This window comes from Balearica regulorum, chromosome 16 (assembly GCF_011004875.1).
Source record: "Balearica regulorum gibbericeps isolate bBalReg1 chromosome 16, bBalReg1.pri, whole genome shotgun sequence".
Classification (NCBI taxonomy): Eukaryota; Metazoa; Chordata; class Aves; order Gruiformes; family Gruidae; genus Balearica; species Balearica regulorum.
The window spans coordinates 722124-745326 of NC_046199.1; the positions used below are offsets into that span (position 1 = coordinate 722124).

A 23203-nucleotide genomic window follows, 5' to 3' on the forward strand; every position below is an offset into this window, starting at 1 on the left:
CCATGTGAAATTAGAGGAAAATTACTAAAGCCTGACTTTGTGTTTATGTAATGCTACAGCAGGAATTGTTCAGGACCCACTCAGCTGGCTACCTGCATTTGTACCTCTCTTTCAATGTCTATAGAATTTTTCCCTATAGCATTATTCTTTTTACTTTTCTTGAAAAGCAGAAGTACTAGTATCCTCAAATATTTTTTCATTAGTATCTTGGCTGCCAAGTAACCGTCTACTCAGTTTGAAAAAAAGAAACACAGAGGATTATACAGTAAAGAGTGATTTGTCACTGATTTCATTTCATAAACTTCAGCTCCTGGTTTAGTGATCCTTTAAAACTCGGACTAAAAATGCTAAGGTTTGACAGTACCTACACGTGAGGAGTAAAACAGCCAAGAAATTTAGTCCTTGACTTAACGTAATCATAGCAGCCTATCCGAAGGATAGGCGTATAAGCTGGAAATGACAACGAGATACTGGGAACTCTGGAAGAACTTGATCTTTAGAACATCAGTTTCTCCCACCTGAAAATACCACATGTTCATGATGTCTTACCTTTACAGTGTTTTGTGTTTTCTTGGTTAACTCCTGGAGTAATGAGTCTGTAAAAGGATACGGTCATCTGTGGGGCAGCCTCGTTGCAGCTGAGTGGCCATGTCACTGTCTTGCAGCGTTCTGCAATCATCCAAGCAATGTTAAGCTCATAGTCTGAAGCAGAACAAAGTGGACTTGCTCGTTCATTGAAGGAAGGTTAAGGTCTGCTCTGAACCTGTTTTCAGTAAATGGAAAGACTGTTGAAATGTGCAGCGGCAGCATGAAAATAGGACATACTGCAGTGCCATCAGGGTCTGCTGGGTGCTTGAGATGCAGTTTCATCTATTGTCTTCTATTTATAACATACTAATGCATTTATTTTTTGACTGTTGAGCAGTAAGGTGTTTCAAAGTGATGCTATCCTTAAGTCTTGATTTTGTCTCAAACTAGGATTATGGAAGCCTTTCAAAAAGCAGACAATTTTTTTAAAATTGAAGGCTCTGGAGGAAAACTGTACCAGATTTCTACAGCAATGGAGGACATGGAAGCCTACACTAAGTTAACTGGTATGAGCTCTCAGAAATTTTTTTAAAGTAAAAGAACACAGTTAAAATGCTGTTTTTACCCCTGCTGGCACAGTGGGCCCTTGCCCATGACTAGGACTCTCAAGTTCTGCTTTTGCGCCCAGATGGTCTGGCAGACCTGGACTGTCCAATCTCTGCTCTGGTGTCTTGCTGGGAGAGCAAGACCTTCTAGTTTACATTACTTTTATCTTGAGAGAGAGAAGCACCAGGTTCTGATGTTCTGCACACATTCAGATTATTGCAAGCAGTGCTCCCAGGAGGTCCTGCCTGTGCCCTGAGTTTGTTGCAGTTGTCACAAGTGGGATGTAAGTGAGCTCTGAGCAATACTATGTGTAGCTACATCAGGTAGAGAAGTACTGTATGTGTGTTGTAGTGTGAAACTAACCCCAAGGCAGGTTTCAGAGGGCTCTGATGGGGTCTGATTTGATTTGCTTGAGGTATTGCTATCCTGCTTGCAAATACGACAGAAGAAAACAGAGTATGTGAACGACTTGGTTTATTGCTGAAAGTTTCTGGTTGCTCGGATAAGAGCTTGTGAGAATGGTTCTCGCAGAGTAAGTACCCAGAGCAGCAGCCTGCTTGAAGAAATGCAGAGGAAGTCCAGCGTGATTATGGAATGAAGCAAACGAGCTGAGACTTGTGATGTTTTCCTGTTTCTGAAGGTCTGGCTCAGCGCTGTGAAGAAGAAACGTGGAGAAATTACACGGAAACTGGCTTGAGTTGTGTGTCCTCTGTTACGTAGTTCCGTGATTTTCCACCACCGTTGTGTCTGCCTCTCCTGGTCTTCACTGTGAGGCACACCAGCATTCCTCTGTTGGAGTTCAGTGCTGTGGCATGCCCTTGGCAGCTCCGTGCAGCACAGGGGATGGATGGGGAAGGCAGACCCTGCTGCACTGAGGGGTTTGCGGTTGGGTGACTGCAGGGCAGAGGATGCTGCAGACCCTGCTGAAGAGTGCTCCCAGGCACTGGCAGCTCTTGCAGCACCTGTGAGCTACAGCTCACGAGGATTCCCAAGGCATCTTTGTGAGAGGCAAGGCAACTTCCCTGAGTTTCCATCGCCAAGCCTTGGCTGGCCAGCAGAGAGGCTCAAGAACTTCTTTGGTCCATGGATGAAGTGACAGAGGCTGAGGGAACTGTTGCAGAAGATCCTGTGTGCCTTAACCTGTGTCATGCTAAAGGCCTTCTGCTGGTAATCCTTCGTCTGTCACAGCCACATTCAACATCACCATAGGCGTGCTGCATTGAGCAGGTGAAAGGGCTGCGTGGAGTGCTGAGATGAGATTGGACTGAAAGCAGCCCTGAGGAGAAGGACTTGGGGGTGTTGATTGATGAAAAGCTCAACGTGAGCCGGCAGTGTGCACTTGCAGCCCAGAAAGCCAACCGTGTCCTGGGCCGCATCAAAAGAGGCGTGACCAGCAGGTTGAGGGAGGTGATCCTGCCCCTCTACTCCGCTCTGGTGAGACCCCGCCTGGAGAACTGCGTCCAGCTCTGGGGCCCCAGTACAGGAGAAACATGGAGCTGTTGGAGCGAGTCCAGAGGAGGGCCACAAAGCTGATCCGAGGGCTGGAGCACCTCTCCTATGAGGACAGGCTGAGACAGTTGGGATTGTTCAGCCTGGAGAAAAGGCGGCTCCGGGGAGATCTAATTGCAGCCTTCCAGTGCCTAAAGGGGGCCTACAGGAAAGATGGTGAGGGACTGTTTATCAGGGAGTGTAGTGATAGGACAAGGGGTAATGGGTTTAAGCTGAAGGAGGGTCGATTTAGATTAGATGTTAGAAAGAAATTCTTTACTGTGAGGGTGGTGAGGCACTGGAACAGGTTGCCCAGAGAGGTTGTGGAGGCCCCATCCCTGGAAGTGTTCAAGGCCAGGTTGGATGGGGCTTTGGGCAACCTGGGCTAGTGGAGGGTGTCCCTGCCTGTAGTAGGGAGGTGGAACTAGATGATCTTTAAGGTCCCTTCCAACCCAAACCATTCTATGCTTCTGTGAGAAGCTGCCTGGCCCCTCTGACACCATGTGCCTCTGCCCCAGGGCAGGAGAAGGGGCTGGCTTTGAGGGCCAGTAGCTATCGGAGAGCATGAATTGCAGTATTGGGCCATGGAAGGCAGGGCAGAAAGGCAAGAGTTGAGATGAAGTTCTTAATGGGCTAGGATCTGTTCCCTGGGGGCTGTCTGGTCTGTAAGATCAGTGTGCTAGCAAGTTAGCACCAAGGTCCTGTTGTAGCTGCCTGCTGACCTGCAGTGCCTGGTAAGCTCAAGGCAAGGAGACCAGGACTGTCCCCTGCCTCTTAGCCTCTGGGACTGTCCTGTTCAACAAGGACACTTCAACAGCAAGGACAGGGATGTGAGGAATATGCCGACATCATATGTAACAGTGGACCACAAAGGACAAGTAAGTTCTCCTCCGCTTAAAGGTGCTTTCTTCCTTGCCTCCAGTGGTTGCAGCCCGGGGGCTTCTGAGAAGACAACAGGCTTGTTTTGAATAGTCCATGATGAGTAATGCTTCTGAGAAACTCTTCAGTTGCCTCTTGGATCCTTGCAAATGGTAAACCTCTGTGAGGTTCTGCAGCAGATAGTTCCCTAGCTTTCTTCCATGATGGGTGAAGAACCACTGTTATTTTTTAATCTGTTGCCTCCTGATTTGACAGCAAATCCTAGTTTTAGTAAAGGCTGAGGCAACAAACCGTTCCTTGTCACTACTGCTTTTGCACAATGGATGTGTTCGTGGACTTGTTATTATCCCTGCATTATCTCTTCTCTCAATCTGAAGACACTTAGTCTGTTCCCTGTGGAACAACAAAAGTTCCTGACTTTGATCAACCTTGCCTGCAAAAAGAACTCTCAATTAAATGTGTACATGGCTTGTAGCTCGCTTCTGAAGTGCCTTGGGAGCTGCTTAAGCCAATTGTGGTCCTAGGCAGGACTTTACAGAGCTATGGTTGGAGCACGTCAGAGCTGCCTAGGTATTTCTGGCCGGGGAATGTGAATAGACGGAGTGCAGCTGCGTTGGTTGTGAGAGGCGAGCAGCATCCTGGCAGCAGCAGTCTCTTCAGGACAGCCAAAAATAACCTTTCTGCTCTGTAGCCACATCAAAAGAAACCTGCGTCTTGCTGCTCGTATTGATGGTGGGAAATGCACTGTCATGTGGGAGACAGGAGGGGGGGCTTTGATGCTAGCATCAGAAGTCTAAGAAATTCTGAAGGTTTGATGGAAGTACTTTATTCTTTTACAAGATAGAGCACCCTTGTCCCTGAGCCAGTTAGTGCTGGGCTTTAGGATATTCTGATGATCAAGACTGGCTAAATAAGAAGAGGAAGCAACTTCCAGTGAAATAATAAAACTTGTTCCAGGGGTGAGAATTGAGCTAGTTTTTCCATCAACAACTGTTACAACTCTGATAACCAAGATGATACTGTAAGTGACTTCTCAGTTGTCAGACTCAGTACGTTCAGTCATTCTCTGCACGCAAGTGTCTTTCCTGAACCAGCAGTTTTTGCTGTTGCTTTAACCTTTGTCCCTGTACATGCATTTTGTTGTGACACTGGCTTGTGACATACTTAACAAAAATCAATGTGACTTTGGCAGATAATATCTACCTGGAAATTCTGCACTCAAGTTGTCCAGAACTGAAGGAGGCACGAGAAATTTTGCGTAAAATAGAACGACGTGAATTGTACAAGTTTTTGGGAGAGACTCAACCTGAAACAATGAGGGAAATTGTAAAGGTAATGTCCATTGGTGGAAGATTCTGAATTCTGTCCCTGTCAAAATGTTCTTTATGTTGTTGACTATCTTTTTTTTTCTCTGTCTCTTATGAGATAGAACCATATTCTCTATATGGTTTTTGTTTCGTTTGGGGTTTTTTTTGCTTAACTGCTATTCCAGAAATAGAGTCAAAAGTTATCATAGAATCCCAGAATCCCAGACTGGTTTGGGTGGGCAGGGACCTCACAGCCCATCCAGTCCCACCCCCTGCCATGGGCAGGGACACCCTCCACTAGCCCAGGTTGCCCAAAGCCCCATCCAACCTGGCCTTAAACATACCTTATCCTCCTGTCTTTATGTAGCTGAGCCATGAAACATATTATAGGAAACTGGGAAGAATTCTAGCTACAAACAGCCAGAAGAATGGCAAGAGGTGGAAATTCAGAAGTTGATTATTTCAGAAATATTTTCAGAAAAAAAGTGTTTTCTGAATAATACAAAATTGCATAAAAAGTTGTTATAGTCAGTTATTACTATCATCTTGTGTTCATTAAAATTTCAAAATAATAAGGGACACATTTGCTTCGAATCATAATTTGTGTTCTTTACTTTGAGAACAAATGTCAAACTGAATAACAACTTCGGAATTTCTTGGTATTAAATTCTATACTTAGCATGAGATGAGCATGCACGTGTTTTTTCCGGTGTTTGCTTTTCAAAGTACTCATCAGACATCTCTTTAACCGCTGTCACCTTATTTCAAAATAATGTTATATTAGAGGTGATGTTCCTTCGGATGGCTCAGTTTTTCTTGTAATGTGCTGTACCATGTTATCAAATCATCAGTTAATTATCTCTAAACCTCAGTCATGATGCTTCAATTTTTCCATGCCAAGTTTCCGGAAGTGGCTGACTGTATCTAGAAAGCCTTAATAAAAATAATTCAGCTCTTTTTAAGAACAAGGTTAGAGAAGGACTACTAGATGTCTTACTGCTCTGTTCATCTTTTTGTTTGAAGAGAAGATTTGCTTATGTTCTTTGTCCAAGAAAAAGTAGTATTAAGAAATTCTGTACAAAAAAAAAAAATTAGGAGGAAATAGGAGGAAGGAAAACATGAAATGCTTGTACATTGTGAAGTTTCTGCCCTTGTGAGGAGGAGTTCAGGATAGATAGCCTAACAAATAGGGGGATGGGCAGGAGAGTGAATTGCATGAGTTCCACCTTTAAACAGTTCTTAGAAGCTTGGTTAATGGAAAGAAAAAGTCTCACTTTGAAAATCCAGCCAGAAGTGTTGAGCCTTGGAGTGTGTTGTTTTGAAGGAAGACTGGATGGCTGTTGGTGCCGTATTTCTATCCAGCCAGTGCTTTCAGCTTCTGATGCTCAGCTGAGGGATTGGGGGAGAATTTTTCCGCCTGTGGTGCAGGAGTTGCCTGTTGCAGGCGTGTCAGAGGCTCATCTTCCTCTGAAGTGCTGGAGGTGAGCAGCGGCTAGGCAAGACACAGCTGGGTCTGTTCTGCTCCTTCAGAGACTGCAATGCTGGTATGTTTAGAATCGGAATGGTTTGGGTTGAAAGGGACTTTTAAAGGTCATCTAGTCCAACCCCTCTGCAAGGAGCAGGGACATCTTCAACTAGATCAGGTTGCTCAAAGCCCCGTCCAGTTTTGTGATCCTCAAGCTGGCCAAAGCCAGGGGAACATCCCAAATAGCTACAGAGTTCTTAAATCCAAAGCTGAGTTTCCAGTTAATGCAAACTGGAAAAGGTAACAACAACAACAACAAAAGCAAACAACAACAAAAGCAAACAACAACAAAGAAAAGGAGAAAGTTAGCATACATACATTCTGATACAGAGTAGAAATGGAATAGCTTATAAAAAGGCTGCCTCCTGGCAGTCCTTTCCTCTGGGTTTGCTCTCAGTCTGAACCTTTCCTTGGCTTCTTGAGTCACAACAAACCACACATATGCCTCAGCCTGGCAATGATTCCCGGCTGCTCTTCCCATGGACGAATAGCAGCAAAATAAATGCTGCTAGTTGAATTCCTTCCCTTCTGGACCTGTCTCCTGGATACTCTGTGCCGCACTTGAAACTTTTCTCCTGTGAGTCTCAGTTGCTCCCAGGAAATCTTGCTTCATCAAATCTTGCATCTTCCCCAGAACATGCAGCCCTGGACAAAGGTAGACAGGCAAGCGTCTCTCTCCTGCCCAGCCACAGCCTTTTAATGAGAACATACACATTTCCATGAGCAGCTACTCTCCATCACACCATGCTCCTCTGCCTGGCATTAGCCTAGCTGTCAGCAGGGAATATTCTCTCAGGTCCAAAACCAGACAAAAAAACACCCTTGAGGGTTTCAGCTTTTGGAGTAGGTCACTGTCCCCTCCAAAGTTTGCCGAGGAGCTTGCTGCTTTTGGTTTTTTTTTAATAGTGAGCAATGACTTTACTAATCTCATCTGTCTCTTGGGCTTTTTTAATATGTTTCAATGTATAGGTATAAAAGCTGTATTAGAGGGTGGGATTCTGCAGCCTTTCATTAAAAAAAAAAAGTTCAGTAAAAACATTTAGTATTCAGCTTTGGGGAACATAATTGCAAAACATTTGTATTAGTAAAAGAGTTGCTTGAAGGTACTTATTTTCTGCTTTTGTGGAGACTTCAACATCCTGAATGGACCCTCTCCCTCTTTTCTTCCTGTCATCGAGTGTAAAACTCTTCCTCCATGGGCTGGCAGTATTTGGGTCTTCTCAGTTCTATAACCTTGCTTGGTTTCTAAAAATTGGTGGAGAACTTATGGCTAAGGTGTACAAGGATTCAAACAAACAGATTGCTGCAACAAGAGTCTGTCAAGCTATGAAGAAATGAAAGCTTTGGTTTAATGACACGTTCTGTCATGCGTTTCGTTGCCTTGATCTAGATCTGATAGTGCATAAATGTAATCTGAGTTACTGTCTTTTTTTTCAGAATAACAGCCTGGCAGAAAGCATTGCTAATTCCAAGCCAGAAAAGGATCCTCCAGATGTGGAGCTAAAGGCTGAAGATTTCATAGTTGATGTAAATATCACTCAGAGTGGGTTCAGAGTGAAAACTTCTCAATCACAGAGGACCTTGTATACCATAGTGGAAATTGGAAATACATTTCAATACGTTTGCAAAGTGAAAAACCAAACCCACAGGGTTGCCTCCTCAGTGCTGTCCTAGCTGTTCAGCTCGGGGCTCCGAGAGCACCAAGCTTCCCCATGGGAGGTTTGCTGTGGTTGGGAGGGCCTGGGGGCAGAGGCTTCAGGCAGCTTCGCTGGGCTTCGTTTGAGCGCTTCTGCTCCCGGTGACGGATGCGTTCTCCCGTGGCTGTCCTTGCGCTGAAAAAGGAGCGGCAGGGAAACCTTCGGGTTTTAGCGTGTGGGTGTCCAAGTCAGCAGTGTTGGAACCACTGCTGCGGGTTACGAAGGCAATTAAGCTGCGGGCCCCACTGGGCGGATAACGGGCACGGTGACTGCCAGGCTTCTAGTGCTGCACACCTGACGCATGGCAGTCGCTCCTGGGTTTTGTCTTCTGCATAAAGCGCCTCTAGCAGCTTCAGCACATAAAGCTGCTGCCACAGCTCAGTCTCCAGCCAACGCTGGTGGGAAGGAGAGAGCCTGAGACAGGAGAGAGCTTGAGCAATCTGCAAGTATCGAATGCCTGAATTCCTGTTCTTGGTTAATTCTGGGAAGAGCTAACGAATGACTGTCCATAGAGTGCGTCACGAATCGCTTCTAAAGCTCCCTTGCGTTGAAGATTCACTTCAGGCTGGGTAAAATTGTAGCAGTTTACTTAGCTTTAAAGGAGTTGACTGTGCTCTCCTTGTCCCACAAATTGAAGTCACGGGGAAGCGGGCTCCTCCCTGCTGACCACGAAACTGTTGGTGTACCAAGCAGGTGTAAATAATGTGTAAACCTCATGTTTAAAATTGTAAGCTCTACTGGTGCCTCCATTAGTTGTGTGTTTCGGGGAGGCACAGGCTGGCAAGGGACCAGCCTGCATCTGCTGTTTGAAACTGGAGCATTGCAGAGCACGACTGGGAGCTGGCTGGTGTAAACGTGAATATCCACCTGGCAGCTTCAGAGCGAAAGGTGGTGGAAGAGAAGATATAAGATGCAAATACCAGATTGTTTTATTAAGTAATCTATTTGTTAATTACTGCTCTGTTTGATTAGTGTCATCTACAGAAGTATAGTGTGTATCCTTTTGTATTTATTGTGAGAAAATTGTAGACCAACACTAACAAATGCCTTTTTCTTTGGTTTACACGCAAGGTGATCAATATGGATTATGGAATGAAAGAACAGAATCCCATTGATAATGTTCTCTTCTACTGCAAGGCTGATCCTTCCAAGGCAGTCAAGATCAGCAAAGAACAGGTAGTCTTTTATTTTCCTTAACTGGCTTCCTAAGGGCATCTTCTTCACAGCTTGCGATGGAAGCGATTGCAGTCCTCCATGGTAGCAGTTCTTGCAGGAGTTGTGGAGAGGTTGTGGAATCCAAGTCCTTGCAGGTCTTTGGTGTGTGTCATACTACGACAGTCTGCAATCCCGACAGCCTTTGCACGTGAACAGTGTTTAACTTGGGTACAGTGGGAGGCTTAGAAAAATACAGTTGATTTGGATAAAGCTCATGGATTGTAGTGGGATGTTTGTTACTGCTTTCCATTTGTATTCAGATGAAAAAATTGAAGTTCAGTGGACTCTCATTCCAAGAAATACTAAAGCTTATTTCTTTTTTATTCCAAAGGTTTCAAAGCTTTTACCCATGAGGTTTGCGGAGCAGGTTATCCGGGTTTATTGCAAGAGTCAGGATCCAGATATTGTTTCAGCTGCAAAACAGTATTTTATTCAGTGGTGTATAGAGAAGGATTTCACCAAACCACAGGTAACAAATCCACGTGTTACTTTTCGTGTTCTTGGAGCTCTTCACCTTTGTCCAGAAGCTTGCTCTTTCTTTACAAAGCCGGGCATTCAGGCCGTGTCTTTGCGGCAGAGCTGCTCCTCACTAACCTAGCTTCTGGTTTTATTGTGGCTCGCATCTGGGTGTGCTTTGGTCTCACTGAAATAGTGACGGATTTGCATTGAATTAGCTTAGGTCATTTGAAAAGTTGTGTTTTTATAACAAAGTTTGTATCCACACAGACACTCACTAGTTCATAGATGGAAGTTTCCTCATAAAAAGGCTTAAAATAGCACCGAGAGAATAAAAGATCTAGGGAAGAGGTCAGATCGGTTCTTCTATTGCTTTCCCTCTTTTCCTTCCTTCTTCACCAGCTGTTAAACTCACTCCTCCCCCAGGAGATTCACGGTCAGCCCATTTACTCTGAGTTAGAGTGGAAAATATCTGCAGGAACTACAGCGCAAACCTCTACTCTCTGAGCAACTAGTCTGTAGTCTGAGCTGCCTGCAAGGCTTTATCTGCTCTCTGTGGTTCCCTTTCCTGTCAGCTCTCAGAACATGCAACTTTCCAGCTGTGAGGAAGGAAGAGGGTATGTTACAGCTCATCTGACGTTTTGTTTTGTGTTGGGAACTGTGTCAGAGCTGCCCTGGCAAGTAAAACGGAGACTCTAAAGCAGGCCCTGAATCCATACATCTTGCTTTGCATTCCTCCTGCCAAAGGTTGTGGACAAGCCTGTAACAATCGTGGCTGTAAACTGGTGATGTGTGACACAGCATCCCCGTCACGTCCTCCTTGCAGGAAGGTGCGCACCTTCATCTAAAAAAATTACTATGTGCTGATACTTCCAGTATATCTGTCGTTGTAGGGAAGCAGTTACGGTTGTATCAAGGAAGTTTTTCTCAGTAGAAAATGCTGATGGTGCCACTCTGCTACAAACATGAGCTGTGAAGTTTCTAGGCTGGAAGAGTTGGGAGGTTTGATCGATTTGCTGGCACATCTGAGTTGCATTTCTCCCCTAATGGTTGGCTTTCACTTTTGTCTGATAGCTATTCCTTTCCCTGGTATGACTTTCTTCAGTTCCATCCAGTTTTTCAGATATTTTCCACTGTCTAGGATCAAGCCTCAAAGTAAAGTAAATGCTTATATTAAAATCTCCATGTATTTTTCCTCCTTTTCATCGAGTATGTTAACGTCCCTGACTGTGCATCTTATTTGCTAGAGACACCTCCAAGTCTCATCTGGGGAAAAAGCTACATCCTCTGAAATGAAAGACCGCCCAGCAGATGAGTGTTGTTATGTGCTGGAGCTACAGCTCATTCTTACATCATACTTCTTAAGGCTCGTTCTTGCGTCATACTTCTGGCATCCATCTTTGGCGAGCAGTTAATTTCAGAAGGGCTTTTTACAAATGGATCAAGCAACGAGCTTTCTCTGCTTGTAGCTTGGAGAGTATGGTTGTATCCTATAAACCTACTCTTCTAGTTCAGGCATATCCATCTGGCAGACCCTGGCATGCCGCAGTACACAGCAACGTGCGTCTCACCAGTTTATTTCTAAGCACTTGGCTGGGTTTGCGGTGCCTGAGCACTAGGTTAACGTACATACCTGACAAGGATGAGCACCGCTCCTGTGGACCATACCAGTTACTCTACCAACGTTCTGTACTTTAAAAGAGTGAAAGGGACAGCCAAGCACCTACATCTGGTAGATTGCAAGACTTTTAAATGAGATTTAAATTTAAATTCAGAGGGAACGCTTACAATAATGTTTCTAGTTTGTGTACTGATGCTCACAATACAAGCCTGCTGATCTTCCTAGATTTGCTGGTAATAATTTAGGCAGAGGTGAACTGCCAGTGGTGAAGCTTCTCAGATATGGGGGGGGAATTTTTTTTTTTCCTCCCCACCAGATGCTAACCACTGACTACAGCAGTTTCCATCTCTTCAATGTCTGTTGATTTACAATGCTTCTAGGACCTTGGATTTATTTTTTCTATTAAGTCTGATATGGAGCTTCTTTTCCCCTGTTTTAGGAGAGAGCGCAAAAGTGGGTGTACTATCATTAATGTTTTCTGACTTTTAATAACAGGATAGTGATGTGGTTGCCCCTCATCTCACTCCAATGAAGAAAAGCTGGAATAACACGAGAGATCATGAACACAGGACAGCTTCAGAACCCAGCTGCAAACAAAGGCTTCCTTTTGAGAAGTAACACTTTTCATTTGGCACTATTCAGCCTGCTTTTTCAGCAGATGAGTAAACCTGAGCAGCAACTCTTTCAAAAGCTGGTTGGAAGGACCGTAAGAATTTACGGAACAATGCAGAAATGCATTTTACAGTAGAGTATGTTTTAATGTAGGTACTTAAACAAAGTGCTTATTCCAAATGGACTTTTAAAAAATTAACACCCTATTATAGCAAAGCAAACTCATTTCTCATTTATTTTTGAATGTATTTGCAATGTGGAGCAAGAGAAACTTTAAAAGTTGAAATTCATTGTTATTACAAGAAGTGCTGAAGACACGTTACTGTTCCTCTAGTCCTTAAGATGATTGTGATATTGCATAGCTAGCAGAAAAATGTCCAGCTCAGGTTTTTGGGTTTGGTTTTTAGTTTGGGGTTTGGTGGTATTTTTTGTTTCAGTACCTGAGGAAGAGGGGAGTATGTGTGCTTCTGAAAATATGGTGGGTAACAGAACTTTGAAATAACCATAGATGGCATCTTCAAGAATAGCAAAACGAATTTCTTTAAAAAAAAAAAAAAAAGGAGGGGAATCTTTTTAATAACCAAAGATTACTTTTCTGGTATTCAAAAAGGTATGATGAAGATGCAGGCCTCTCGCTATAAGTGTGACCACAATTTTTATTGAAGTAACAATGCATTGCAGTGACATGCAGCCTTTTATTGTTTTATAGTGTATTTTTGATACACTGAATGTTATAGTTTTACTGTCACACTGAACGGCAAAAACTGCTCAAAACGTCCATGGTTTGAGTGCGTGCAGGAAAGCAGAGCTCCTGAACGTCTGCCAGGGCAGGTGGACGTGCGCCGGTTCGTGGCATGGTTGGTGCGTCCTGGTGGGATGCTGCACTGGCTCAGCTCTTCTTGCATTGAGTGCACCTTGTTTCCGCATTACACTGTACCAGGTAGACAGGCTCTTCAGGAATTCCTCCATCCTTGTATCCCTTCCCTGTTTCTCCTGGATCTCTGATTGCTGTTCCTGTGTAATTTTTCTTTGCCTTGTGTGAACTGTAAGGGTTTTTACATGTTATTTTTTTTTCCCTTACAGGCAGTACTAATGTGAGTGTTGCTAAATGTCTGTCCAGTTGAAAAAGTGAACAAGGAAAACCTTTTTCCTCTCATATTTTACTCAGGTCCAAGAGAAAGGCTGCTTTCATTAAATAAAACCTAAAAGCTTGAAAAAGTCCGCCCTCAAAACTAAAAATGCAAAGCAGGAGGTTAAGTAATGCTCAGGAATTGGAACGAGCTTTGGATTTTTATATCGGAAATGGGGAAAGAAAAGTTTCAGCATTCAGTTTTGACAGCCAAGCGTGGGTAACTCGGTTAGCTTCTGAAAACTAATACAGTGGGAAGTCACTGTGAGAGATCTGCAGAACTTCTTCAGAGCTGACTACGTTTCCTTTGCCCTTTTCATCACGGGAACTGAGAGCTGTTAGGCAGAGGGAAGGAGAACAAGTATTCATGTCCTTACTCAGATTTCATTTGTTGAGATAATCAGAAGTCCTTTTGTGCTCTGCTGCTTTCTTACGTGCCCGTGCTCGTGTGTCTAAAGGCGATGCAGTGCAGCCTCTGCTGTTCACATCTTTAGCAGCGTTTCAGATCTGCAGTGTACCAGTAACTGTTAGAAGGGGTTGTGATCTCTTTAAAAGCTTTTAAAGAACAACTCCTTAGGCTTCAAGAAACACCACCGTAGAGTGTAGGCATTTATCTCCCTTATCTGCATAAAATCAAGTATTGTTCAGAATAATGTAATTTTGTTATTGTTGCTTGGGTGTGTTTTGAGTCTATTATAAACGGTGCACTTTATACTCGGGCAATATCTTTTGCTTATGTTTAAGCAAAAATTCTTAATGTTAAGTTCTGAGAAAAAGCATTTCTTTTTCTCAAACATGTTAATCTGAGCATCTCTGGACTAAGAATAAATTTATAAGCAATGATTTTACTATTCTTTTAAGGAATTGCAGTGTGTGAACTTTATTAAAAACAATCTTACTGCACAGGTATAAACAGGCAAACATATTTCTAAAGGGGAACCCTAACCCTCTCCTTGTGCCTCGCGGTGAAACTGCGGCCAGGTTGGCTTTAGGCTCTGCTCCAACGACTGCGTAGAGGGGGAAAAAGGAAAAGCGAAGTCACACTTGACCACCCTGATCACTTCTATGGGGAAAGGACTGGCCCGGTAGCCGAGGGAGGAGCAGTGGCCCCTCCACAAGCTGCTGAGGCTGGTCCGGATGAGCAGGCACTGGGGTGGGCTGAACACCAGCTGAAGGGCTGGGCCCAGAGAGAGGGAGGTTGGTGTGTTGGTTTTGCGTGGCAAGGTTTTGGTAGCGGGGGGGCTACAGGGGTGGCTTCTGTGAGAAGCTGCTAGAAGCTTCCCCTGTGTCTGACAGAGCCAATGCCAGCCGGCTCCAAGACAGACCCGCTGCTGGCCAAGGCCAAGGCAATCAGCGCCTCTGGGATAACATAGTTAAGAAAGAGAAAAACAGTGAGAGAGCTTTTGCAGCCAGAGGGAGGAGTGAGAAGATGTAAGAAACTCTGCAGACACCAGGGTCAGTGCAGAAGGAGGGGCAGGAGGTGCTCCAGGCGCCGGAGCAGAGATCCCCCTGCAGCCCGTGGTGAAGACCATGGTGAAGCAGGCTGTCCCCCTGCAGCCCATGGAGGGAGGATGAGGGGGTGTAGAGATTCCACCTGCAGCCCATGGAGGACCCCACACCGGAGCAGGTGGAGACACCTGAAGGAGGCTGTGATCCCGTGGGAAGCCCGTGCTGGAGCAAGCTCCTGGCAGGACCTGTGGATCCGTGGAGAGAGGAGCCCACGCCAGAGCAGGTTTGCTGACAGGACTTGTGACCCCGTGGGGGACCCACGCTGGAGCAGTTTGTGAAGGTCTGCACCCCATGGGAGAGACTCACGTTGGAGCCGTTTGTGAAGGACTGTCTCCCGTGAGAGGGACTCCATGCTGGAGCAGGGGAACGATGAGAGGAGTCCTCCTCTGAGGATGAAGAAGCAGCAGAAACACCGTGTGATGAACTGACCGTAACCCCCACTCCCCGTCCCCCTGTGCTGCTGAGGGGGGAGGAGGTTGAAGCCGGGAGTGAAGTTGAGCCCGGGAAGATGGGAGGGGTGGGGGGAGGTGTTGTAAGAGTTGGTTTTATTTCTCATTCCTCTACTCTGTTTTGCTGAGTAATAAATAAGATGAATTCCCTCTCTAAGTTCGGTCTGTTTTGCTCGTGATGATAATTAGTGAGTGATCTCTTCCTGTCCTTATCTCAACCCATAAGCTTTTCATTGTACTTTTTCTCCCCTGTCTAGTGAAGGAGGGGAGTGATAGAGCAGCTCTGGTGGGCACCTGGCCCTCAGCCAGGGTCAACCCACCACAGTTGGTCAGTGCACAAGACCTGGCTGGAGGCCGGTAACTAGTGGTGTGGCCCAGGCCCAGTAGACAGGGCCCACCCCCAGCAAGTTTGCAGGTGACACCAAAGCAGGAGGAGTGGCTGATAAACCAGAGGGTTGGGCTGGAGAAATGGGCCAACGGGAACCTCATGAAGTTCAACGAGGAGAAGTGCAAAGTTCTGCCCCTGGGGAGGGTCAGCCTCATTCACCACGATGTGCTGGGGCCACCCAGCTGGGAAGCTAAAGCTCAGTGAGAAAGGTCCTGGGCGTCCTGGTGGGCACACGAGTTGACCATGAGCCAACCATCTGCTCTTGCAGCAAAGAGTGCCGGTGGTCCTGGGCTGCCTTAGGCCAAGTACGGCCAGCAGGAGAGAGTCCTTCCCCTCAGCACCGGTGGGGCCACCCCTGGAGTGCTGGGGCCAGCACTGGGCTCCCCAGTACCAGAGACAGGGACGTACTGGAGAGAGTCCAGCGAAGGGCCATGGAGGTGATGAAGGGACTGGAGCATCTCTGCCACGAGGAGAGGCTGAGGGAGCTGGGACTGTTCAGCCTGGAGCAGAGCGGGCTCAGGGGATCTCATCAGTGCGAATAAATACCTGGAGCGAGGGCGCGGAGAGGACGGAGCCAGGTTCTTCTTAGTGGTGCCCAGGGCCAGCAGCTGTGGGCACAAACTGGAACACAGGAGGGTCCTTCTGAACATCAGGAAACATCTTTCCACTGTTGGGGTGACCAAGCACTGTCACAGGTTGCCCAGGGAGGTGGTGGAGTCTCTGTACGTGGAGATACTCACATATCCCCACTATCCATGCCTTTCCCCAGTCTGTCTCGTGACGGCTTCCACTTTCAGTGCTTTCTCTGCCATCACCACCATTTGCCACCGCAACACCTTCTATGGGGCGGGGAAGATGTTCCTCATCTTCTCCCTGAGCCAAAGGTGGGGGCCACCAGCTGCCAGCCCCGGGCTGTGGGAGGGTTAGTTCGGTGGCTATGCTTGCAGGCTGTGTCGACAGCGGTGGGCATCACACCTCAACGAGCGGCCTTGGTGGGGAGGACACATGGGCACCATGTTGTGCGTCAAGGTCCCCGGGGCTGGTGCTGCACAGCCAGTTTCAGTGCGGAGTGTTGGGTGGCACCAGGGAGGTCGGGTGCCCTGACCAGCTGTGGTGGGCTCCTGGCACGTGCTGCTGGGGGTGTCCAGGAGCAGGGTTTGGGGATGGAGGCATCTGCTCCCCTAAGGGCACCAGGTCAGAGGAGCCATCAACGCCACCACAGCGAGCCAACCCTTGTGGTCATGGGATAAGGGAGGTGATGGGGACAGACACGGTCGGTGGCACTCCTTGGGAAGAGTGTGGGGAGCAGAGAACTTTATTTTCAGCTGGGAGGATACAGAAGGGGAGGGAGACAAACCTCAGTCCTGCTAACTGATGGGCTCTCAAGAGGTGACAGGCAACCAGGACTGGTCGGGGTGTAACCCTGCAGGTCTGGGACATTGGCCAGGGAGGAGGAGGGAGGGATGAAGAAAAGGGGTATAAAAAAGTTGCATGTAAAATGGGGCCAGTCAGTGTGTGGTCTACCTGAGCCCTGCACCTGATCTGTCTTACCTTCTGTCTGTCCTGTCGTTGTCTTAATCCCCTCTTAACTGTTTCGCTGTGAATCTCGCCTCGCCTGGGTGGATGTGTGCTGCAAGGACCGGTTGCGGACTGCTGGAGACACCAGCATGGGTGGGTTTGGGGCCGGGAGCCGGAGTCAGTCCGGGGCCGTAGGCACCCCTGGCCCGTGGCTACCGCAGCGGGTGGGAGTCCCCGTGCCAGCTGCTGGGGGGCGAGTGGCTGCATCGTCCCCAGGTGGGTGTCTGTGGGGGAGGCGTGTGTCATCCGCAGGCAAACTTTAAGCTGGACCATTTGGCGCATATGGGGCTGTGGTGGGGCGAGAGGGCTGGGATGGCTGGGCAGACTGAGGCAGTGTGTCCCTTGGGTAGACGCTGGGCAGGAGGGTCCTGGGCTGGAGCGGCTGGAGGAGGTGGCATCTCCTGCCACCCTTCAGCCCCTGTCAGACGCTCCCCTGGCCCAGCTGCCAGCGGGGCCGTGCTGGGTGCCAGGCCTGGGGCAATCGCTGCCGTGGAGAGGGGAGCAGGGAGGGAGGCTGGGGCAGGAGGGAGCATCTTCTGGGGGGGCGAGTGGGAAGCAGGAGGACAGGGGTCAGCCCTTGCAATGGAAGGTCATTGCTGGGGCCGCTTGCCAGCTCAGGAAATTACTTTGGAGAGGGAACGAGCAGTCTAACAGCATCAGGAGAGAGAAGCCAGCCATGGAGCATCTCCAAAGTGCCATGGGAGACATAATGAGCAGGGAAATGGCTGGTGAGATTCCACACAGATACGTGTAAGGTGGGGTTGGGTGGATGTGAAGTAATGGAGCCTGAGGCTCGGTGGGGTCCAGGCTTCACAGAACTGCAAGTTTAGGGTAGGAGTTGAGAACAAATGAGGTCGTGGGGTGATGCTTCAGCTCAGTGCCCTGCCACGCTCCTAAAATAAATAAATCAAATGTGGCCAAACCAGGCAGGGCCTCGTCCTCCTGTGGAACCCCCTGGGCCACCCCTGCCTTGAATCCCACCTGTGGGGCTGGTCCTGCTGCTCGGACAGGGGTGGTGGGATGGTGGAGGAGAAGGAGGAGGAGGAGGAGAGCCGGCCCAGTGCCCAGGAACGAGAGGCCAGGCCGCGTCAGCCAGGCAGGAGGCAGGAGGTCATGGCGCTGCAGGCAGGAGGGGGCCCGGGGAGGGGTCCTGTCATCTCCTCCATGTTGGGAGCAGGTCGGGGTGAGATGCCCAGCGTAGCCTGGACACCCCCGAGGAGGAAGCCCTGGTGCTCAGGAGGTGGTGGGGCGGACAGAGAGTGTGGACTCTGCCAGAGGGGGGTCGGGTCCCCCCGCAGCCCCTGAGGCAGCACCCCAGGCCCACCCCCCAGCTTGCTGCGGGCACACAGCCCCTGGTACAGACAGGGTACACCCGGCGCTCCATGGCTCCTGGCCTGCTCACTGCCACTTGCTTTGCACAACTTCACAGCACCATTTGTCATTTCCACGAGGAGGACAAGGCTGGGAGCGCAGCTCTGCCTGTTTATTGAGGAGTGGTCGCTGTATTGCCTGCCGGCCTGGGCAGTGCCATCCCCGGGGGGCCATGGCCGGTGGGGCAGAGGCTGCCTGGGCTTGCTCAGTCCTGCTGGCATCACGCTGCTCTCGGAGCTTGCTCCTCCAGCTGACAACCCTGTGGTGCTTGGTCCCACTGCATGCCCTCCTCCCAGGGTGGCTCTGCATCGTCCCAGCCAGGCAGAAGCTTGGTGCCATGGGGGGGGGGCTGGTCCTGGTCCCGTAGCCACCCCGGGGACCCGGCATGGTGGCAGCAGCACTGCGGGGAGTGGGGGTGTGAGATCTCACTGCAGCCTGTCCCCATCACGCTGTCCCCACCGGCTGTTGGCACATGCAGTGGGGATGTTGGTGGGGACAGGGTGGAGGGAGGCAAGGGCGAGGCTGTGCACCATCCCGGTGGGTGCTGGTCCAACAGCATCCCCCGCAGTGCCACCTTTGTCCTCAGGTGAGGGTGGTGGGGTCAGGCCAGGCCCCACACTTCCAGATCCTGGACACAGAACTCTTCCCGGGATGAGAGGGTCTCGTTGTCAAAGGTCTCGCAGGGGTAGCTGCCCCCATGGTGCAGGTCTTCATCCAGCCACAGCCCGAATCTGCCGCTGGGAAGGTGCCAGCAGCACGGTCGGCTGAGGGTCCGCTCTCCTCCCTGCCTGGAGACCTCCCCAGCCACCTCCCGGGAACCAGCCACCTCCCAGGCCCACACACTGCCGGGTGCCCTCCTGCCCAGGATGCCAGTCGCAACCAGCCACCCCTGGGGCTGCCACCCTGCCTGCAGGCAGGGAGCAGGCAGGCCTGCTGGCAGCAGGGTCAGGGGCATGAACTGGCCAGTGCTGCTGGACAACCTCCACCCGTGGTTTTGGGGTCAAACCATTGGCACGTGCCTGGACCCAGCTCCGCAGAGCAGCCTGGGCTCAGAGCGTGGCCCCAGTGGCCATCGGGGCTGGGGACCCTGCTGGGCTCCCAAAGCTGCCGGCGCGGCGCCTACCTGCCCCCACCGACCATCAGCAGGTTCACATCCCCTTTCACAAAGAAGTTGTTCCTGCCCGTCCACCTGAACACCTGCGTGGGGACAACAGTGGGACAGGACCACGGGCTGGGGCGCAGCATCCCCCTCCACATCCCTGTCCCTGTCCTGCGAGGGACAGCTGGGGGCTGCTGAGCAAAGCTGCCTCCGCCCATCCCCACCGTGTCCTGCTTCTCCAGAGGAAGGTCTGGCCAAGCCTGTGGGCACCATCCTGGTGCTGGGCCATCCCCACCGGCAGCCCTGGCTCCCCCCGGGGAGATGGCTGCCACCCACCCATATCACCAGCAGCGTTTGCGCACTGATGCCACCAGCCCTGTCACACACATGGACCCCACTGGTGCAGGCAGATGCGGCTGAGCTGCCTCCACGTCCCACTGACGCTGATCTGTGACTGCCCTGGCGTGCAGCGGGTCCCCTTCCCTGAGCCCCCCCACCTGCACGGCTGGCTGGGATTTGCCTTCCCAGCCCTGGATGAACCCCGGGGGCTACAGCCGGCAGGATGCCCCCACTGACTGAGCCACGTCTGGCCAAGTGCATCATGTCACCCCAGACCCCTCTCCAGCACCTTGGGGACCCCCAGCATGGCTGGATCCCAGGGCTTCACCCCCACCCCCCCCAGGGTGCCCCACAGCTGGCAGCCTGCAGCCCCCCACCTTCAGCTCCGGGGAGAAGGAGAAGAGGAAGGTCTCCCCCGTCCCATAGAAGCCATTGCTGCAGCGAATGGTGCTGGCAGAGAAGGCACCGAAGGCCTGGGGGGACACAGAGGAGGGGGGGGGTCCCATGCTGTGGTGCTCAGTGGGGCTCCCCAGCACCCATCCTGCCAGCAGCAGCCAGGATGGGGCCAAGCCCCAGTGACGCCGGGATCGCTGCCCCCCCACGCCCCGCCATGCTGTACCTGCGCCTCTGTGTCCCTGATGAGCAGCAGGGTGGGGGAGCCCGCCTGGCCCCCGCACCGGTACAGGGTCCGCAGGCTGAAGCCGTCCCGGGCGGTGCAGTACAGCAGGTGCCAGGGCTGCTGCGCCAGCCGGGGGGGCAGGTGGGGGCCCAGCTGGGGCAGGGTGGGCTCAGCCGGGGCAGGCTGCCGCTGAGCATCCCCCACCCCGAGCATCCTCCCAGGAGGTCTCCCCAAACATCCTCCCTCCAAGTGTCCTCCTGAGACAGCACCCTCCCCACCCCCAAGCATCCTCTCAAGAGACCTCCTCCCACCGGAGCAGCCTCCCAAAAAGGAGTCCCAGGCACCCTCTCCCTAAGCCTGCTCCCGGGGGGGAGGGTGGGGGGGGGTGGTGGAGGGGGGGGGGTGTGGGGGGGGTGTGTGTGTGTCCCCCTAAGATCCCAGCCCACCCAGGATGCTTCTCACAAGCATCCTCACCCTGAGAATCCTTCGGAGGTGTTTCCCCGAGCATCCTCCCCCCCCCCGCCAGCACACCCCCCTCCCCACAAGAGACGATGCTGAGGTGGCTGTTCCCGGGAAAAGGGGGTTGTCACCCATCTGGCCTCATGTCGGACCAGTTCCTGGCAGGACAGTGGCCGTGGCTGTGTGGCGCAGGGGCAGGTGAGGGTGAGGGTGGGGTCCCCATGCTGGCGGGAGGGTCCCTCACCTCCTGGATCTGCCTGTCCTGCAGGATGCTGCTCGGTGTGCTCAGCACCAGCCTGCACGGCTCCTCCAGGGCGGGGGCTGCTGCTGGGGCTCCCTCCCAGCCCGGCTGCCCCTCTGCAGCCGGCTCCCCGCATCCCACGGGCAGCTCCTCGTCCTGGTCGGGCTGGGGGCAGGTGGAGGTGACCATCGCTGCAGGCCCCGAGGGAGCAGCATCCCCCTGCATGGGGTGTCTCCCATCCCGTGTCCAGGGGCTGGGTGAAGGGGCCCGAAGGCCGCAGGGATGGGCACTTGGCTGAGCCGCCAGCCCAGCTCCCGCCAGCCATGCCGTGCCATGCCATGCCGTACCGTACCATGCACGGGCACCCTGCCAGGCCATGCCACCCCTGCACACGGAAGTTCAAGGGTGTAAGAAGGCCACCCAAAGAGGGGGAGGAGAAGAGGAGGAAGAAGAGGAGGCAGGGGAGGGTTCCATAACTTCAGGCCAACCTCAGCCCTGGCAAAAGGGGTGAAGCCCAGGCACTCCCCTCCTTGCCCACGGCCAGGTGTGGGGTCAGGGATCTGCCTTGGTCCCGGTGGCAGCTGGTGACAAGTGGCTCAGCCATCTGTGTGCTCCAGGTGGCTGTGGGTGCAGCCCCTGCCCGAAGGTGGGTGGGCAGTGGGTCCCTGCTGCTGGTGGGCAACGGACAGAAAACACCCCGAGGGGACAAGAGGGACAAATGAGGTCAGCGCCAGGAGGCAGGCGATCTCCTGCCCCCAGGGTGCTGGTGTCCTCAGGGGGCAGCGGGGCTAGAGGGGCAGGTCCCCAGTGTGCCCGTCACCCTTCGCACCTCCCCAGCCCCTCGCTCTCCCCAGGGCCTCCATCTGCCTGGCCGACCACACGTCCAGCCCAGCTGGTGCCTCCCAGCGCTGCCCCAGAGCTCGTTCCCAGCACCAACGCTGCCCCGGGGGACCCCGCCACACTGGACCTACCAGGAGGTGGTAGCGGGCACGGAGTCCCCTCATCACAGGTGTGTGGCTGCTGCTGGGGTGCTGGGTGTTGCGCTGCCGGGGAGCCCTCGACACTGCCCTGGGTTAATGTTCACCTGCGCTGGCCCCTCCCTGGCCACCCAGCGCATGACACGGGTGGGTGGGGATGCTGCCAGCCCGCCCCAGCTCATGGGGGTCCAGGATATATATATGTGTGTGTGTGTGTGTGTGTGTGTGTGTGTGTGTCCTGCACAGCCAGGTCCTGCCTGGTGCTGGGACTCGTGGGCAGGCATCCCCCTCGAGCCAGGCACTGGGTCGCCAGTGGCCATCACCTCCTTGGCCTGGGCCAGGCTCTGGATGGCCAAGCAGGGATCCCTGAGGCCGCGGGGGGAGCCCTTGTTATGGGATCAACAGGCAGGGCATGCCCGTGTTGCAAAGAGCAACACGACTGTTGCAATGGTTGTAGCAACTGACAACACCTGCCTGGCGGATGCGGTGGCACGTGTCCCTCCTGTGGGACAGCCAGCCTGGGCCGATGTCCCGCAGCTGGGTGAGCCGGGGCCCCTGGGAGAGCCAGGGCTTGGTGTTGGGGGCTCAATGGCTGCAGGAGGAATGGACCCCCGGCCAAGGCAACCCCTGCCTCGGGCGCCGCTGGAGAAGCTCCTGCAGACGAGGGAGGGGCTGCAGTGTCCCAAGGTGTCCCCTTCCCACTGATGCCCCCTCCAAACAGGCAGCATGACCATGAGCCTATGGGACCGTAGCAACGTCCCATTTATGCCAATAAGGACTTTCTGTGTGGCCTGCATGGTGGCAAGATGGCCACAACGGCCTGGCCCAGGCCCTGGCCCCACTACAGGCATTGTTGGGGTTGCTCCTCACCTCCATGGCAGGGCCCGTTGCAGCCCCATCAGTCCCAACTCCACTGTCCCCTCCAGGCTTTGATGGTGGCACTGGCCCTGGGATGGCAGTGGGAGGCCGGGGGGGGGGGGGGGGGTGTCCTGGTGCCTGGCACGTGGCTGCTGGCAGGGCCCTGGATGGGCCAGGAGGGGCGGTGGCCCCAAAAGGCTCCCCTGGGACCCACCCCCTGCTCAGGAGCCAGGACCCCGCACTTGGTCCCTGC

The 23203-nt window shown here is 51.8% G+C and overlaps 2 protein-coding genes across 2 annotated transcripts in view; one reads left to right on the forward strand and one right to left on the reverse strand.

The window, feature by feature from the left end:
* SAMHD1 (SAM and HD domain containing deoxynucleoside triphosphate triphosphohydrolase 1) overlaps positions 1–13927 on the forward strand; it is a 29643-nt gene extending 15716 nt beyond the window's left edge. The window contains exons 11-16 of the mRNA XM_075768313.1: positions 979–1094; positions 4694–4833; positions 7771–7860; positions 9102–9206; positions 9577–9714; positions 11818–13927. Coding sequence (XP_075624428.1) covers positions 979–1094; positions 4694–4833; positions 7771–7860; positions 9102–9206; positions 9577–9714; positions 11818–11940 — 712 coding nt within the window. The 3' untranslated portion in view covers positions 11941–13927. The remainder of the gene's footprint in view (positions 1–978; positions 1095–4693; positions 4834–7770; positions 7861–9101; positions 9207–9576; positions 9715–11817) is intronic.
* Positions 13928–18959: 5032 nt separating this feature from the next.
* TLDC2 (TBC/LysM-associated domain containing 2) lies at positions 18960–22232 on the reverse strand. The gene is given in 7 exon segments (XM_075768752.1): positions 18960–19095; positions 19482–19555; positions 20174–20269; positions 20416–20568; positions 21119–21280; positions 22087–22125; positions 22128–22232. Coding segments are annotated over 7 exon segments (765 nt in total).
* Positions 22233–23203: the final 971 nt, after the last annotated feature.